We start from the raw sequence: 20420 nt of genomic DNA, 5'->3' as shown, positions 1-20420 counted from the left end.
CTCATACATAAAGCCAAAGACATTTTTGCTTAATCAATAGTCTGAATTATCTGGGTAAATAAGGATCATATTTCATGAATACTGACATATATGCTTTGTTGAAATAATAAACAGATAGTACAGTATGAAGAATTAGTGTATGATGAGTAGCCTTAAGCTTAATTGCAGAGGTAACAATAAAGCATACAGAATACCCCAGTAATCATGGAGTTTAAATGAGTGCATGGAAGGATCAAGCATCTGTTAGTTAAGTCAGTGATTCCGAGCTTTGCAGTGGTCTTAGAAAACCCAGTGATACAACTTAAAAAAAATATTTACAGGAGCTCCCCTTGAAAGATTATGTAGGAAGGAATAGGGGACCGAAACCCCACATCACAAAGCAAAGGGTCCATCACAGTCAATAATCAGAAAGTTTGCAAAAATGATACACGACCACCCTTTGCATTAAAAACAATTCTGTTCAAGATTAAACCTTGCTAAGATTGTTATTATTATTAATATCCAAGATTTTCCAAGGAGCCTTAGATTTTGACTGAGACAAGGTTAATGTTAATAAAGAAAAAGAAACAGACTGGGGAACCCTATCTACATAATATTCTGAATTACAGCAAGACTCCATTCAACCACCAGAATATTTCATCTCCTTTTGCAGTAAATTAAATAAATAAGCAAAGAATTTTAATTTCTTTTTAGAACAAGTAACAATGTAATGCTATTTATCAGTGAAAGGTTCCTTGACAAAAGAAATGCTTTCATTGATTATCCTGAATTATAAATTATAGCTCTCTAATTCTTCCTCTTATAAATGAATACTCTTCACAATCTAGCTTTACACGTCAGACAAAAAAAAAGAAAGAAAAAAAAAGATGAAACTTTTATAATGGAAATTTAATTATAGTACAATTTCTTTGCCAGTTGTCATTCTGAAGTCATGTGTAATTATGCTAAGGCCATTAAGAGTTATATTTTTCATTTACTTGGCCAAACATGCCAGTTACACATCAGGTCATCCTCTCTAATTTAACACTGTACAACAGTAATTAACTAAATTATTGAAAAAGAATTTTACTTTTTTTTTTAAAGCTAATTGCAAACAAAAATATCTGCAACAACAGTCAAAACAAATAGCAACTGACAGGCAGTTTGAGTTTTGTTTGCAAAGTAACAGAAATGTCTAGAAATTGAAAGATTTTTCTGAGTAAACATTTAATATTGCTTTTTTACTTTAAACACATTTTCTCATATGGATAATACTAAAAGATTACAGTCCACTTTAAAAATCATTTTCCACAGCAAAATTTCTGGACCAAAACACCTTCAGAGAGTGATTGGATAGTTATGAATCATGAGCTAAGAGATGAACTTCTGCTTTCACAAAAGAAAATAATCTTTCTTTCCTTGCAAGGCACTGGATTGAGCTTAAGTGAATCAGGAAGTATGAAGTAAATGAAAAGAAACTTTTAAGTATATTTAAAATAATAAAAAGGATGCTCAAATGAATGCGAACACTGAAATGATTGTGAACACTGAAGAACAGGTAAATAGATATATTTGGACTAAAATTTTAAAATAGAGCTTTATAACTATTTTAGATGGTTGAACATACTTCTCATTCTGAAAAAAGATCATCGCGTGGATGGAAGAACAGAAGCCTGAGAATGCAAGAGCACTAAATCATAACTTCATTGGCAGTCCTACTTTAATTTCCATTTTATTAACACAGTACTTTACATTAATGTTGCCTACTGCATTTCTCCATTTTGTACCCTATTTCCTTTCAGATATTTAAGTAAGCATTTGCTTGCTCAGTATCTTTGCAGTTAAACGTTTTAATTTCTTGGGTGAGAATCCATCCAGTCATAAAGGCCCAGAGTAATAGAAAATAGTATATAGCAGCTTTCCTCCCTCAAACTTATGTTGCCTACAAAGGAATTTGGAAGAATCTCTGTTCCTCACAAATGTTCCTCCTTACATAACCAACACACTCAGCAATAATTAGATGAATTACAACCCCCCTTCCCCCCCCCCCCAAAAAAAAAAAACAACCAAAAAAAATCTCTTCTAAAAATATGCAAAATGCAGGTCTGGCATCCTTTGAAATTTCTTGGCTTTTCTCCTCTGCAATTTTAACAGAAATGTGATGTGCATTTGCTGACCAGAAGAGATCACTGCACTTCAGGACAGAATTACCTCTCACCTCTCTACAACACTGCAGTGGCCTAGCAGCCTGATGAGAAAAAACGTTATTATATAACCATTATTTGTCGCAAAAACATTGTAAGAGAAGAGACAGCATCATCTATTTTTCCTAGAGACCTTCATAAAGTTTGACCGAATTCTGTGTGTAACAATTCTATATTTATATGTAAAAACAAACAAAATGCTACCCAATCACTGGAAAAAAAAAAACAAAAAACAAAAGCACACAAGTGGTGTCACAATTCATTTTTTTTTTAAAGCATGGTAGAATTAACACACCACTCATGTTGCCAACTTTTACGTTTCCCTTTTTGTAAGTAATTCTTCTGCAAAGACAAAAAGGTTCAGAACTTCTAGGACTCAGTGTTCCCACCTGATTCCTGGATGTTTTGTGCTTTTATTCTCTAACAGAATTGTGCAGTTCTATGCTGTTCCAATCAGCCAAAGCTGCTGGGCGAGGCATCATGCAGACTGGCAGCCAGATAAAAATATGAGCTTTAAAATAATGAAATTCACACTCTATAACTCTGTGAAAGGAGGCTGCAGTGAGGTGAGGGTCAGTCTCTTCTCTCAAGTAACAGTGAAAAAACAAGGGGGAATGGCCTTAAGTTGTGCCAAGGGACATTCAAATTGGGTATTAGAAAAAATTTCTTCTCAGAAAGGGTGGTGAAGCATTGGCACAGGCTGCCCAGGGTGATGGTGGGTCTCTGAAGGTGTTCAAGAAATGTGTGGATGTGGCACTGAGGGACACAGAGGGCATGGTGGTGATGGGCTGATGGTAGAACTTGATCTCAGTGGTCTCCAACAGTAACGACTCTGTGATTCTATGAAATACAGTAGCATGCCTCCTTGTTCATTGACTTGCAACAAAATGCTCTTCAAAACCACCACCAAATTAGAACTAAGTAACTTCTGAATTTAGATCAATTTGACATTGTCCAGCTAGAATTTAATTGCAAAAGTTGAGAGATGCATTAGAATGTTGAGTTAGGAGGCTCAGGGAAGGCAAGCAGAAGGCTCACTTGAAATGTGCCAATTGACAGCAGATTTCTGGTTAGTTGGGTGCTACTTACAGGCATTTCATGTGGACATGGGATACCAAGGAAAATGGGACCACCAGAATAAAGGGGCAATATTTAGTGGGCAAATGCTTCTTAACTTAGATATCCACTATCTTTGAGGTATGTTACTTTCCTGTCTCCCAGAATGGATGATGTAGAAGTTCACCGTTGTGGTGTAACCTAGCAGTAGCTCAGCACCACATGGCCATTCATTCACCACCTCCCAGGAGGGATGAAACAGTGAACCAGAAACAAAATAGAACTCATGGGTTAAGATAAAAGCGGAAACTGAAATGTAACGATAACAAAATACATAGCTGCAATGCGATTACTCACCACCAACTGACCCACAACACTAAGAGAGCCCAACAGCACTGCAAGGACTCATCCCTACCCCAACTGACACACAGCAGCCCTCAAGCAGGAACCAGTCCCCACCAACTCCCATAGCTTTATACACTTCTGTGTGGTGTCAGTTGGTACGGAAAGACCCCCAGCCCAATTCTGGCTCACTTGCTGGCCCCACCCTGCCAAGCACCTCAGCCTAACCCCAGGTGTGCTCCCATCACCTAGCAACAATCAAACCTTGTTGCAGTATTAATGCTGTTTCAGCTGAAACAGAGTGTTCTTCATGATAAATGCAGCAAAGAAAAGCAAAACCTTCATAGCGAAATTTAACCCAGCTCAGAAGGTAAATAGCCAAAGACACTCAGTAAAGCTTAAATACGTAGGCTTCTGTCTAAACAAATATTATGTTTACTTCTCTGCATATTTGATTGCCAAGCAGTGTTAAAATGAGAGTCCTTTTTTTTCTTTGCTACAGCCTCCACAACCATTACAGTATGAGGTCACCAACTTTTGCCACCTCTCCTTCATAACACGCCTGGTTCTATCACACACTGATCAAGACGCACAACAGCTATCTCAGCATCATATAATATGCCACTTGGATTCCTTGAAGGCTATGATAAACCTGGTTCCCATATTTCTGAAAAATTCAGATTGAGATTTTCTTCATTAGCAGAACGTACATTGAAAAGAGCTTGGGGAGTTAACGCAGCATTTCTAGAACACCCCATCACACTGGGGCTTCTGGCAGTGGTAGTGGCGCGGTACTGCACTGTCATCATTGCCACCCTGCAAAGGTGGCAGGTCGCAGCCTTCTTTTAGCATCTGAAAATGAATACATCACTTATCCCAGAGGGCCCAGGGAATAAATCTACATAACAGCTCTTTTGGTTATTCTTTCCAAACAGCCAATTTAATGCAAATCGCACTGTCCCATCTAAGCAAAAAAAGGACATCTAACAAAAAGAGCCTAAGCTCTTTGTGCTTCAAAAAAGATGTGCTGAAAACTTACTTCGTTGTTGCATACTCACGTACAGGAAAGAGGACAGAATACATAGTGTACAGAGAAGCAGTTTAGCAGAATCACCCCAGCCTTGTTATATGGCAAAATCTTTTGCAATGCTAGAGATCTCAGAGACTAAATCCTCACTTGGTCATAGAGATTATATGTTTATACATATAAATAAAGGAGAACTGGATTCATCATAGAACCATAGAATGTTTTGGGTAGGAAGGGATTTCAAAGCCCACCCAGTCCCACCCTGTGCCATGGGCAGGGCTGCCACTCAGCAGCTCAGCTGCCCAGGGTTCCATCCAACCTGGTCTTCAGTGCCCACAGGGATGGGGCACCACAGCTTCTCTGGGCAGCCGTACCTTCTTGAATCAAAGCTGAATAAAATTTTTGAGTCTGGTTTTTTTTTTTTTTTTTTTGTTTTGTTTTGTTTTTTGGTTTTTTTTGCTTGTTTGTTTTGTTTCTTTTTTAAACTTCTCCTTATAATTAATAAGAGACTGCAACAAATCTGGAGATGGAGCTATGTCACAGTAGAAATCATATTATCTACTTTCTCTCAAGGGTCATTATGTTTTCTTCACATTCTCTCTACTTGTCAGAAGTGAAATTAATAATTTTGCCCCTCAGGTTTGCTATAAGATGGTGAAGGTTCATTTGTCTGAAAGAGCAGGTTAATTTCTTCCTCTGCAAATGTTTTGAAATGGGAATTTAACAAAGTGAGGAAGTAAGTCTCCATTTATTTGACTGCTTTTCAAGACATTTGACACTTTATTTATAAGCACCCAGTTTCTACCCCTATACCAAACCAGATATAATTCTAAGGAAAATAAAACCTAAATGCTCTTCCACATTGTAGTGAGCAGCTCCTCAAAACAAACTGAGCTGACAGTTAGGTTTCATACTCTTTCCTTTACCATCACTAGAATTTATCTGTCTCCTACTGCACTCCAGGATCTGTTGCAGAGAGAATCAACAGACCCAGGTCTATTTGGGAATTTTCCTGTCCTCTTCCTACCAGTGCACCTCTCTTCAAAGTGGGAAGGAAAAATGATGTATTTCTTCAACAAGATCTCTCAATGCTGCAAATGAAGGGAATAAGTGTACTTAGAGACTGATGAAGACACAGAAGGGCAGGAATTAGTAATTTCTACATAGCATCAGCTAGCTAATCTTACAAAATATGTTCATGAAGACAAGCAGTAGATTCACTGAACAGAAAAACTGACCTGGGACCAGCCCTGCAAAGGAAAGATCCTTTTGGGATGAAAGGGCAGGCACCCTGATAACATCTTACTTTCTAAAAGGAAATGTGTATTGTTCCCTATCACTTGTAAACACAAAATTGAACTAATGTGATGTAGCAGAACTGAAGGCTCTCTGATAAAAGGATTTCCATCACGCTGCATCTCACTGTTCATAACAGAGTTGGGTAGAAACAGGAATACAGCATAGCTCTTGTGATACATCCCTGCTTGAGAAAGCAGAGTCCAGGGGAATTTAATAGACATCATGATGGCAGCTTCTTTTCCTGGAGTTAGACAGAAACACAATATCACTGAATGTTGGGTTTGGAAGCCTAGGTATTGATGGAGTCCAGGACTGGACACAGCACTCCAGGCGTGGTCTCACCAGTGTGGAGTAGAGAAGAAAGATCACCTCTCTTGATTTGCTGGCAATGCTCTGCCTAATGAAGCCCAGGACATCATTAGCAGCAAGGGTACACTGCTTTTCCATGTTCAACTTGGTGTCCACCAGGGCTGCTCTCAAGCCAGCCAGTCCCAGCTTATATTGAAGCCTGGGACAGCTCCTCCCCAGCCAGGTGCAATACTTGGCACTTTCCCTCATTGAACCTCCTGAGATTCCTACCAAGCTATTTCTCCAGCCTGTCTAGGTTCCTCTGGATGGCAGCACAACCCTCTGGTGCATCAGCCACTCCTCCCAGTTTTGTATTGTCTGCAGAGTTGCTGAGGGTGTGCTGCAGGTTGCCTCACTGTTCAGATCTTTAATGGAAATGTTAAACAGAACTGGACCAAGTATAAACCCCTGGAGTATTCTGCTATTTACTGGCCTCCAACTACACTGCATGTCACTGATCAACACCCTCTGGACCCAGTAATTCAGCCAGTTTTCAATCTACCTATCTACCTAGTATAGTACCTATACCTTTAATCTACCTAGTCTGCCCATCCAGTGTATGCATGAACAAATCCTCCAAGAGGAATTTAAGGGAGGCTGGCTGTGCTGAAAATCGTTTGGAAGAAAAGGTAGACAATATCCTCTGTCCTCTCCTCATCTACCCATCACAGAAGGCAATCAGATTCATCAAGCACTAATTTCCCTATATGAATCCATACTGACTTCTGCCAATCACATTTTATCTTTGTGTGCTTGGAATTAATTTTCAGGAGTAGCTGCTCCATCCACTTCCCAAGAATCAAGGTGAGACTGACTGGAATGCAGTTCCCTGGGTCCTCCTTGTCCTTTCCAAAAATAGGAGTGCCTCTTGATGCAGCTGCACTTGCTGTAGTTCACAGAAGTTTGTTTGCTTTTACGTATTTAAAGGACCCTCAGAGGGTAATTTTACACTGAGGCAAAGAGGAGAACTGGATTAAAATTGATTTTTTATGGGAAGAATCTGGATTTTTTTTATTTTATTTTTTTTACCAAAATCTCCAATAACACAAGGGGAAAGCTGCTCTTTAAGACAAAAAGAGAAATCAGCTCAGTAAGGAACAACTTGCATGTTTGTTTCCAGGCAAGTGGCTGTCAAAGGAGAACTCTCTTACAGTAGGCAAAGTTGGACAAATTCTTGTCTTTTTATTAGGGCCCTTTCAAAGAAACGCTAAGGGACTACTGACACAGAGACATGAACATACATTCAAGTAGTTAGTATTTTCATGGAATTCAGATAAAATTTATCAGCTTTTCTTCTCAAAATCCAAAAACTGATTCCTCCTCCTACATTGCACAAAATTAAATACTAGCTTTTACCTTTCTAAAGAGAACTCATAGGGCAGTCATTTGTATATCAGAAAGGAATTTAAAAAAGGATGATACAGTAGCTATCCTTCATTTCAAATTTCTTTTCTACTAGGAAACAATAGAAAAACGTAATTTAACTTTGTAATAAGAAAAAATTGAAGAAATGGAAGATAAATGTGAAATTTGTTATGATAAATCAACACAACTTCTTGCTAAAATTTATTATAGAATCAGGTTTGGAATTATGACTTTAGAAATAATTGAACCTTTCCTTGGGAGATAACAAGGGACACTATCTTCTACCCTCCTCCTCAGAGTTCAGGTGCCCACATCCTGAGGTCTTGCTCAGATATAGCACATTGTACAACCTTGATACATAATTCTAAGGAAGCAGCTAATTTTTGTAGAGAAGTACTCGCAGTGTAACTTCCAGTTGATTCTCTCATGATCATAAAACTAAGGAATCTTAAGACTTCATTATATGTCAGAAAAAAAAAAAAAAAACTGAGCTTGTTCACAGGCCATCCCCGAACATACATGAATACAAAGAGGCAATTTAATTCCCAGTGATACAAAGATCCTTCCTCTTCTGTTGAAACAAAAAGCTCAAAAGATTCAAAGAAACATGCAAAGACTGCAAAAGGCAGCCCCCATTTCAACCTTGTGAAACTTTCCTTAGGAAGAAACTCAACTTTCCAAGTAGTGATATGCAAAGGGGAAGGGCATGGAAATAAGCACTAAGTACCACTAAGATTCAAGACAGGCCAGTGCATAAACACTGACAAATGGAGAGACTAAATACAAAATTAATGACAAAAATGGGAGTAAGACATGAGGATAGAAGATGGGGAAGATCAACTACTAAAATGACTGAGTATTCAGAATCTCATACTTCAGGACTTGAGGACCATCCATCTTGTAGGACATGGAACTGCTTCTTTCCACTGGGCTGGAAAAACAGGGTGTCACAGAGTACTATCTAGCAGATCTGTGTGGAAGAGCTTGTAGAATTTGCTGGCAGGTTCAAGACAGTTGTCAGACTGTAGTGCTTGGATTAAAGATATTTTTGGCTGTTTCAACCTGATGCAGTCAGGGAGTGTATGATAGAAAAGTAATGTATAAATTGTACAGGCTCCCTGAAGTACGGGGCTAGGGGGAAACTGACAGTTTACACACTGCCTTTGGATCAAGCTACAGCTTTCAACATTGAGCCTATGCTGTCTATGCAAACACTGTATTACCCGTAGTGTTTACTAATAGGCATCAAACCTTATATGCTCCTAAGTTATGTTCTCCTTTTAGCAATGAAAAGGAGAAAAACAGGGAACTTAATGTTCTCAAGTAAAAATAAGATTGCTTTTTTCAGGTCATGACTGATAATTCTCAGGGTCTGATAAGAGGAGATGAGCTCTTCATTGATCGGAGAGAAGACTCATTCCATCACTGAGCACTTCAGCACAAGGAGACGGTTTCACCATGCCATGGGAAGCATGATGGCAGCAGGGGCAGCACAGAAGTAGGGAATAAACCTTGGCTCCTACAGAAAGGAAAGTCCTCCCCTGGAGCCAAAGCAGTAAGGCAAAAAAAACCAAACCAAAACAAAACAAACCATAATATTTAGAAGCGAGAGTTAAAGGAGTTCCTCTGCTCTGTTCTTCCAGACATAACAAGTCTTCTAGGAGTAACAGTTTACACCTAACCTGCAGCAGTGATTCAAGAGCTCAAGAGAACTGGGAGTAACAGCTTTCCTTCTGACAAGCTCAGGTGAGAAGGTAAAAGAGACAGCAAAAGACAGCAAGAAGAACAATGTTAAATCAAAATATTACTGTTACTTCTTGTACACATTGAGCACGTGTGAATTCTATGCCTGGAAAATCAATGATTACATGGACAGCAATTGCTTTTCCAAGTATTTCCAAGCACAGTGAAGTAGAGTTCTGACTGCTAAACATAACTTAGAGATTTGAGGGTAGTCCATCAGAAATTTCTTTCACAGCAGCTTACTATTATTATTGCCCTTTCCTTAAACTCCACTAGAGTTTTCTGGTTCAGGAAAGCAAAAGATGCTCATTTTTAGGACTACTGTGCAATACCACAGAGAAAAAAAGAAACATAACTGATGAAAAAAAAAAGAAAAAAAACTCCTTCCCTTAGGAAGAGGGCCTTTTTTTTTTTTTTTCCTTTTTTTTTCCTTTTTTTTTTTTTCTTTTTCTTTTTTCTGCATCTGTTTACCAGCATTCAAGAAATGGTCCAGCCCAACAATTCATCACTTAGTAAGTAAAGCTGCATAAAAATATGCCATAGTGAATTTTTTCCAGATCTACCAGAAGGCTGTTTTCATTTGGCACTGCCTCACCTTCAAAGTACAGGACACAAACTTGACCAAGACTTTCATCAAGCAGTGCATGTTGCAAAACTCAGAAATAAATAATTCTACCCATGGAATTGTTGATATAGAAAAGAATCATAGAATCACCAGGGTTGGAAAAGACCTTCAAGATCATCCAGTCCAACCATCCACCTACCACCAATGTTTCCCCACTAAAACCTGTCCCTTAGTTCATCTAAACACATCTTGAACGCTTCCAAGGAAGAAGAAGGTACAAAACACATTTTATCTTATTAATCTTTTACATTGCTACTTCATTATCATTGAATCATAGGATCCATGAAACGGTTTGGGTGGGAAGGGATCTTTAAGATCATGTCGTTTCAACCCCCTGCTATAGGCAGGGCCACCTCCCTCTAGACCAGGTTGCTCAAAATCCCATCCAGCCTGGCTTTGGATGCTTCCATGGAGGGGGCATCCAACAGCCTCACTGGGCAACCTGTTCCAGTATCTCACCATGCTCTACCATCACCTTAAGGGTGGTTCCACTGATTTAGAGTCAGATGTAGAGTGGCTTTGTCTGTGTATTTTTTCAGACATACGAGGATTCACAATATATTACAGTAACGGATAACAGCTTTTCTTTTATTTTTATACTGCTAACTACTGACTTTCAGATTATCAAACTTACTATATCCCATGTAGCAGAGCAACTGTCGGCTCTGCACTTAGATACAGGGTAGTAATATCCTCAGTTCAAACATTTGTGCAGCCATTTAACTGCTTTCAATGGTGGGTGAGCATGGTCTCTGCAGCAGTGAAAGGCGCTGAGAGTCTGATACTGAGCTAGCAGACTGATTCATCACATAATAGAGTCTGAAGTGTGAAAAGCTCTAACTGGAGTCTACTATTTTTTAATTATCATTTTACAAATATACAAGAGTGAAAATGCATATCAGAGTAATTAAGAGATACACAGTGTAACGGCAATGTTCTCTCATGAATTCCTGATTTTTTTCCCCCTCTTCCTATCTTCTCCCTGCATCTTTTCCACCCCCCTTTTTTTTTTTTTTTTTTTTTTTTTGAATAGCATTACTCTTCTAGGTTCATAACACCATATGAGAAAACTGTGGAAAGTGGGAGCTTTGAACACAGCGATTCAAAATCCAGGCAACTAGGAGATACCTTGGTTTCAGACCCTGTATCTAGGGGAGGTGGGTATGGGATGAAAAAAAGCTAACTTTTTTTTTTTTTTAAGTCTCATTCAAATATAGTTTGCAATGATGAAAAAGCAATTAACCCCCTTTTTTTCAAACTTGCACTCCACATTCCAGGTTAAATCTAAATCCGATACGAATGTAATTCCTCAGTCCTCCTGAACATTATACTGAATAAGCGCTTACATTTATATTACTTTTTATCAGAAAGAAGAAAAGCACTTCAGAAAGTACATAACTGTTCCACTGAGGGCAATGCAGGCAAATCTGGAGAGATGGTTTTTCTTCATTTTCTTTGCATTCTAATTATCGATGCTTTTATTTACTAAAGTTACAGATAGGACTTGTCTATTACAAGCTCTGAAATCTCATTTTGCTAAAATGAAAACATGTTTCAAATGCTTTGGAGAACTATTAAGATTATTGAATGTCTTGCATACTGCTTCAAGTCTCAGAGTGGTTCACTCTGGGGAACAGACAAGCAAAGAAGAGACCCCTGGGGAACAGACAAGCAGCATACAATTATCGCAGTAATTAAAAAGGTGCAATGACTCTTCTCTTAAAGACTCCCGTTTTATTAATTCTATGGTATGCTTTGGAGACTGGCATTATTTTACTCCTACCCAGCTTAATTATACCTTCATTAGTTTATCAGCATCTCTTTTTAACCCCTCGGGCCAGTTATTAGCATGTCACTTGCTAACAGTTAACCAATAACCACTACACCTTCAAAGCAGTATCTTCTGCTATAAAAAAGCCAATTTGTACAGACCGTTTTAATACCATCTTCCAATTTAAATTTTCCAGTCAGACATCGCTTTCTGCTTTTAATTTAAGAGGGCTACTGTTTGGGTTAATGAAAACACAAATAATGCTGATGTATTACAAGACTTTACCAGGTAATAAAATACCTCCAGTACATATTGTTTTTATGAGGCTGAATGCATGTTTTAATACTCAACAGTATGTAGCACTACAGTGAATAGAAAGCATATGATGCTCTTAAATACAGCTAAAATTCTGAATTTCTTTCTCTGTTCTGGGTCCCACTGGGATGGAGCTAGTTTGCCTGCCTGGCCTTCAGGCTTTCTATTTTTTCCCATGTCTCCCCTGCAGCAAATAGGCTGTGGGTGGGCAGGAGGGGACACAGCTGGAGCAGTTGACCTAAATCAAAAAACCCATGCTATATGATGCCATAGTTAGCAACAAAAGCTCCATGAAAGGAGGAGGAAGGGAGGATGTCCATATGGGATTATGCAGTTTGTTTTCCCAAGTAACCATTAAAAGGGCCAAGCCCCAACACCCCCCTCCCCCTTTTCTTTTCCCCAGAAAGTACCTAAGTATGTGACTGCTGATGTGAAATAGTGAATAAATATCTCATTTGCCTCCCTTGCACACACAGCTTCTGCTTCACCCACCAGACTGTTTTTATGCCAACCCTCAAGTCTTCTTGCCCCATTCTAAGTTTTTCTGCTCTGCAGCAGAGGTGATGGAGCAAGCAGCTGTGGGGTGCTTGGCTGCTGAGCATCTCTACACTTTTAGTGCAAACAGGCTCATGGGCACAGCACCCTTTGTTACAGTATCTCATCATACAAGAAGATAATCAAAATACGTGTAAAAACTGGCTTAATTTTAAAATACATGCAGTACATCAGTACTAAATATATACATATCTTGTGTAGACAGGCAATTTTACATTATTATGAAAGCATAGCGACCTAGAAATGTTCCTGAAGGGTACTCTAATTAATTTTTATACCCTAGTTTTGACTAAACTGTTGTTACTTCAGTCTAGCAAAGAAAGTCTGACAAATACTAAAGATAGCTGTATTGTATTTCCTTTTAGTATTTTTCATTAAGTACTGCTTTCCAACAACTAAAAGAAGAAAGAAATTACGAAGAATATCATATAGTTAGCACTTATACAAGCTTGCATCTTCAAAGCTGGGATTCTGAAAGCAGCCACTTTTTACTCCGTATCTGGAATCACACCAATCAGTTCAACTGAAATGACATCCAGCCACGGGTAGATCGCCAAGTGACTTTATGAACAGTAACTTTACTTCCATATGCCATGGAAATGCACCACTATTTCTGCTTAAACATATAAATTCTCTAAGTATCATTTAAAAGACAAGGAATATCCATCAGTTCTTTAAAATATTGGGATCAATAAGCTAACACCATTTGCTCAGTCACATTTCTTCCACATATACTTTTATCTCCTATCAATTTTACAGCAGCAGAAAAGAGGATTCAAAATACTGGGGAAAAACACTAATGACAAAAATCCAGGTCACAATCTACTCTATTACTTTGGAGCAGCTGAATCCCAAATTAATATCACCTCTACTCTTTCCTTGTTTTTTTTTTCTTCATATAGTACATCTTTGTATCTTTCTCAAGTCAGAGGTCAGCACTATCAATTATAACATCCAAAATAGAAGCCAAGACTGCTATGCAACACAACAAATCACACCATCTTATTTAATAACAAGACATGATGTCAGTCACTCAAGAAAGCAGTCTTCTTCTAAAATTTATCTGCTAACTGTGACATAACCTTTGCTGTTACAGAGGTTCTCTTTCCACTTTATCTACAAATTTGATAAACCTGACATTGAAAAAAGGAAAAATAAACTTTATCCAAAACAAACAAAACTATTACAAGCTTGAGATATATATATAAAATAATAATAAAGAGAAGCCAACCTGTCTTCCCAAACATACACTAACAAGAGCAGAGCATAATGAAAGGAAAAATGTTCAGTGGAATATTGCATACCCAATAGTAAAAGTTGCTCACTACAGCACTCTACTCTGATTACGTTAAGGCATAAACAAGTATGATTTGATCCACAAAACACTGTGGCACTGAAGGTTTATTTCAAACTCATCCTGGCTATCAGAAGCTAAGATGTTATACTTAGAAATATTCGGTCATACTTCCTGCAGCGTTCTGGTTTAACATGATTGCAAAATAACCTTTGTTTTCAACTCTAGAGCAATGCTTGCAACTTTCAAATCACTTCTGAGTACTCACCAGCACATTTTGTTCTTGTTTTGAGAGCTGGCCCGGGAGATCCAGTTCCTCCTTCGCCTGGTCTTGTAAGTAACACGCTGATTTCATATTCAGTGTCAGGATCCAGGTGTCCAATCTTATAGCTCGTGGAGTCCACAGGTTGTATGTCATACCAGCTTCCGCTTGAAGTTCGATACTCAACTTCCCTTTGAATAATGGGTCCGTCTCCATTGATAGAATTGGCATTCAACTGTATCCACAAGTAAGTTGCACCAACTGAGGACAGCTGAGGTGGAGCAATAGGAACTGGTGGCTCTGAAACACAGTAAGTCACAAAAAGCAGCTGTGATTATACAGGTATTTTTTTCTAGATTCTAAAATATTCAAACAATGGATTTCACACTATATTAGCGCTGAAGACTGCATAAAAATGCAGCTACGACGAAACTGTTATTACAGATTATCTTACTTGTTTTCCTTAAATTGCAATATGCAAAATCTTCTCCTTAAGCACCTAGAGATTTTAACCTGAAGCTTATGGTCTATGCTGCATACTGTGTGTGCCTTGAGTTCTCCTATTCACTTGATATTAAATGGTATCTTTTAACTTTCAATTTAAAATGAAAGCTGACCTCATGTTTCCTTATCAAAATACAATTCTTACTGGATGTTAATATGAAGCCTACTCAGAAATAACATTTTAAAGTTAAAATATGTATTTTAGTCTATTCTTAAACATAATAGTGACTTCTGTCTGAAAACAAAATTAATTATTTTCATTATTTTTCATGGACTGCAATAACCAGTCTTCAGAATTCTGTGCAAGCACAATAAATACAGTATTTTTTAAGTTCTACATCCTGGTTAAGCAGAAAGAGCTTCTATATGAGAGCTGGGGGAATTCTCAAGTCTACTATTTCATGTAATGGCTTATTTCCACTAACACACAGAAGAAACATTCTGTCTCACTAAGGAAGCATACATGTGATCTTAAGATAGTCTGCATTCAAAAGACATTATAAGTAAAATTTTAAAACTTCTTTTAATTATTATATAATGGACATCTTATTTCAAATTAAGACTACAGAAATAATTTGCAGGCATCATTTCTTTTTAAAGCTAAATAACACATTCACTTTTTCCCTACTGATTAACCACAGAATTACTCTGCTGTCTCAAGCATCACATCTGCATAAAATTCCCTTTTCCAATGGTTAAATACATTCAAGTAGAATGAAATCAAGCTGTTGAAATAAGGCAGTGTTTGATCCAATATTCTTAACATATCTATCAGCAAACACTGCCTCCTTCTTAAGGCTATGAAGAATACTTAATGAAAGCAGAACATTTGTCTTCCCTAAGCTGTAGATTCAGATTTATCCTCCTCTGCTAACCACTTCCCCAAATGTTGAGCTACAGGTAGTCAAACAGAAAAGAAGAACAATTTATATATTTCATCATTCTCCCAAGAACTTTGAAGCCAGACTTAAAGCAAAGAACATAAAAGAATTAAGTGCAGGGGAGAAAGGAACTCTGGAAATAAGAACTAATATTTTCGAATACATAGCAGACATCTATTTTAACAAACACTTAATTGCCCTACAGATGCCACTTTCTTTTTTTTTTTTTTTTTCCCCCACTAACAGAAAAAGCATTAAACTCACAGAGCACTGAGTATTCTGAAGATCACCTATGATCTTCACAGAACAGTGGTGTTTCTAATTAGCGCTGTATATTTTTACATAAACTTTAATCTGTGCAACCTGCTAGCAATTGCTGAAACATGACATCACAAAGTTGCAAACACTACACATTTTCATCTTAATAAAATTAATTGATTATCATCAAGAAGAACACAATACAGTTGGCAACAATCTGAAATGTTTCCAAAGATGTCTACTAATTATGACTGATTGGAATAGAGACAATGACGGATTAAATATGCACTGCACAGAGGCAAAAGGAATCTTGTTTACTTTTTCAGATCACTAAGGAAAACACTGTTACAAGCCAGTAGCAATGTATGGCAAACCGATGCCAGCTTTTGGTTCAACACATATTGCAGCTTCCTTGAAAACAGAGCTCCTAAAGTAAGAAACGATGGCTTCATACAATGACAGTGTGCCTGTGCCTAGAAACCATTCCGACTTGACACAAAATGATTTAGCATCAATTTAAATCATTAGGCTGTTTTGTGAACCAAGACATGAAATGGAACTTTTTATAGAACATCCTAAGGCATTTACTTAGCCATGCTGAAAGAACAGTTAATTACTTTCAAGTTTCAAATGCTACTAAAGGCTGCTGATGTTCCATTCAAAATGCAAACTCAGGAGTTAGGTTGCTAAGGTTAGTGGTTACACCAATTCATTCCAAGTATTACAAGCACTTGCAGTAGTATTTTATCATCTTTTTATCCCTTGGGGTATGTTTTTCATTCCTTTGTGGCCAAAGTGCAAAAGGTTAATTCAAGTTGCATGATTTCAGCAAAGCTTGCGTTGGGTACAGTTTATTTAATACTGGAAGTGTAGTTTAATACTACAAGTAGTCCTTTTATTGGAGATCAAAGTTACACAGAATGAACCTTTCACTATAAATAAGATGCTCCTCATCAAGTGACTGCTTAAAAACATGACCGTACACTTTTATACAAATGGTGTAATATCAAATACAAAGAGCTGGTTCTTCCTTTAGTCAGAATTAGTATTTTTTTAAGGATGCTGAAAAACTTGAATCACATAGAAAAAGTACCAGAATGCATCATCACCACCTTTCAAAGAAAACAGTTTCACTGATGGCCACTGAGGCAGTGTCAAATAAATACCATTGAAAATTGTTTTCCAATTAGTATCTTTACAAACGTGGTTCGATAGACCTGTCACTCTGTAACCATGTACAATCAGGGAAAAATTTCAACTGATTGCTGAAGGTGGAAGATTACAGCAATAGCACTTAAATATGATAGTTTAGTTTAAAGAGTTCTTGTAGATCTCTTTTGTAACAGAAGAACAGATGTAAATAAAGCCATTCAATAAATCCTTTAAAGATAAGTTTTAAAAAGATATTAACTAAGAAAAAAAAAAAAAAAAAAAAAAAGAAGTTTATTCATAAGTTTCCAGAAATTCAATGCTTTCCACACTTTGGACAGGCAAGTGATCTGTTCTTGAATTTTGAGATGAATGTCAATGGGCAAAATCCTTTATAGAAATAAAATACTGGCCACCTTACAAAAAGCCAGATGCGTCAAAAGTCCAATGACTGCAGACACAAAAAATGTTTTAGGCAGACCCTTTTAACGTCACCCTACACTGACTCAATCAAGTAAGAAAAAAAAGACAAAGCCTTATGATAAGGAACAGCCTCTCTCGTACAGAGGATAGAAAACTAAGCCATGATGCACAGAAATCATTTTTTCTTATGCACTTCTACATTAGTTGCAAATATCCTTGTAAGAGCAGCTCTTTTATTTACATTGCTCTGTGCTTTAAATTATACAGAACTTCCAAAACATTTTCTGCAAGATCCTAACATCTTTGTGTTTTGCAGTCCTTTTAAAATTTTAATAGGAAGGGGAAAGATATCACACTGAGATGCCAGTGGAGATAATGTAAATCTCAGAGATTTAACTGATTTATAAAACACACAAAAATAGGCAGTTATTGTCTGGGGCCCAGAAGAACTCCCTTGAAATATGGGAAAATCTACTCTGGTAGTAGCAGTAATTTTATTTATTTTTGAAGTAAGAAATGTGGAGAATAGAGCCATGCTACATTTCGAGGAAAGAAATATCTATCCTGCAAGCTAATTTTAATTCAAGTGACTGTTAGAGAATGACACGATAATCCGAAGCAATATTATTTAGCACATAATGAGTACACGATGTAAATGATGGTAAAACAGGACATCAATCATCTCTGATGCTATTTCCACATTAATAACTTATTACATAATTACAATTCTTATTAAACTAATAATTGTCTTGAAATCAACTAAATCAGCTTTATGTATACAACTATACATACACAACTACATGTGTAGTTATGATTACCTATATATGAGCTGTGCTCATCTTCTGACCAAGCAAACTATACTGGTCAGTCGGAAACAGTGGAGAGCAATGCCACTTTGCAGCACTCAATTGCAAGGTAACACGTTTTCCCATTGAGAAAACAGAAAAGCAGTGATTTTGAAACAACACAATTCTTTGCATAGTACTTGTTCAAAGAAAGTCTTTATGTAACTCCTACCAAAGTATTTAATTATAAAAAAGAATACTGAAATTAAACAACATCTTATAAGCAGTGCGATGAATAACATTAATACATTTTATATCATTCTTTTTTTTGAGAACATTTCAGATGAAAACTTGACCAGAACTAGTACTCTAATGCTATTAAAATTACTTTTAAATTCATCATTTTAGAAAATGTCATTGTTATAATTTATTTTGAAACATTACAGAATGTTTCAGCACCCTTACACAATACAGTTTGCAGGTACTATCTGATTAGCTGGACATTCATAAATAGCCTGCAAAACTGTGTATTGATATTATTCTCCATCCTTAATAAGGCACAGATTGTTCTTTTCCCCACACATGTTTCTTCCAAACCCAATCACTCCAATTACCATCTGTCTGTTTTAAGCCAGCAGCACCTCAACCTTTACTGCTCTCACTTCATCCTCATCTGCCAACCTGATCAGCCTGAAGCCATCCACCCTTTCTGTATTCCACTTGCTCTGCCTTTTTTTTTTTTTCCTCTCTCTCTCCATACTGTGGTCACCATCTTCACATTCCAAATATCTCTGAATTCCCATTCTGATTCGTTGCTTGTTTACTTAGGCTGTACCTAAAAGCTGTGTCTGCTCCTATTCTTCTAACCAAGCTTCTCCCTAACATCTGCTGTTCCCTCCTGCACTTCCATTCTAGGGCTTTCTAGCCAATTTCCTTCTCCTCTGCCTCTGCCTCTAGCATTCCTACACACATATACATGTTTACACACACGCACACACAAGAATTTACATGTCTATATAAGCATGGATAGATATCTCTGTTCCATCGTTAGTTTTCTCTCTCTCCTCCTAGTACTCAGTACTCATGTAGCCCCAATTTTCATTTACCTCCCTCCTCAAAATACCTCTCAGTTTGCCATTCTTTTCAGTCCCAATTCTAACAACCTCATCTAAGTGTGCAGCTCCTTGCTCTTGCATCACTTGTGACCCCTATCATGCACATTTTTGCTTCACAGTACTTTAGGGAAGTGGAGATCTGCACACCAAAAGCATGGGAGTGATAAGCTACCAACTTCGGATTCACGTGCCTGGATTCAGCTCAACCCAGAGGAGCTCAGATCACTACCAGTATTTAAATTTCATCCACAGTATATAGAATGTGAGGGGTAGAAGAGAACTCAGAGAAGTATCCATTGCACATATCTAAATGGATCCATGGATTCCATTTTTGTTTGTTTTTGTTTGTAGATTGTAAATTGATGCAACTTGAAAGAAAGTATTTACAAGAGTGAAAAAACAGAAATATTCTTGATACAATTGCCCTCCTGAAAAATCCTTAGTTCTTGCTTCAAAGCCCAGTGTCTTCAATGCTGTCCTATGGATTTTTTGCTAAAACAGCTGAACTATCTCAACCGTTTTGTTTGGACTCTTTCTCAAAACCTTCAGGCTGAGACACAAACCTATATTGAAAAATATCATCCTAAAGTCAGTTTGCCAAAATTACGAGCATCTGAAAGTAGTACTTCATGACAGGTAAATAACAGTAAAAAGAAATTGTTTTTTTTTTTTTAAATAATAGTACAGGCAAACTGATGGATCCAGAATGAAAGATTCATTAGCAAAAGAGAAAACAGATCTACACATCTGTGTGTATCTAATGTAGGATAGCAGCCAATACCTCAGATAAGCAATTTCTAATATTTACTTCCCTTGTCCTGATCTCAAAATGACTTTGCCCTCCAGAATGCAGACTTTGTTCTACGGGTTCAGATGATCTCCAGTTCTGTTTCTGGTGTTAAATCTTTCATTTGAAAAGATGCAGACATTTAAGCTGCCAACATTACAGATGGCTACCTCTCTATGCCCTCACTTAAAAATCTAACAAAATTCCCTTTAACCAATTTGACACTTAGGTTTACCTTGTTTGAACTCAATAAGCAGTCTGAACTCTGTAATAATCTGGTGTCTGCTCAGACAGGCTCATTCTGTTCTTCTAAATCCAATCTGCATTGGATCT

At 37.4% G+C, this 20420-nt stretch overlaps 1 protein-coding gene across 1 annotated transcript in view; it reads right to left on the bottom strand.

The window, feature by feature from the left end:
* Positions 1–20420, bottom strand: part of PTPRM (protein tyrosine phosphatase receptor type M) — a gene marked incomplete at both ends in the record, with an annotated part of 447044 nt that overhangs the window by 252899 nt on the left and 173725 nt on the right. The window contains one exon of the mRNA XM_079533291.1: positions 14192–14485. Within this exon, the coding sequence (XP_079389417.1) occupies positions 14192–14485 (294 nt within the window). The remainder of the gene's footprint in view (positions 1–14191; positions 14486–20420) is intronic.

Source organism: Tetrao urogallus (genome assembly GCF_951394365.1).
Source record: "Tetrao urogallus genome assembly, chromosome: 3".
Lineage (NCBI taxonomy): Eukaryota > Metazoa > Chordata > Aves > Galliformes > Phasianidae > Tetrao > Tetrao urogallus.
Note: the sequence above shows the minus strand (reverse complement) of the source record. Positions and strands in the feature narration are given on the sequence as shown.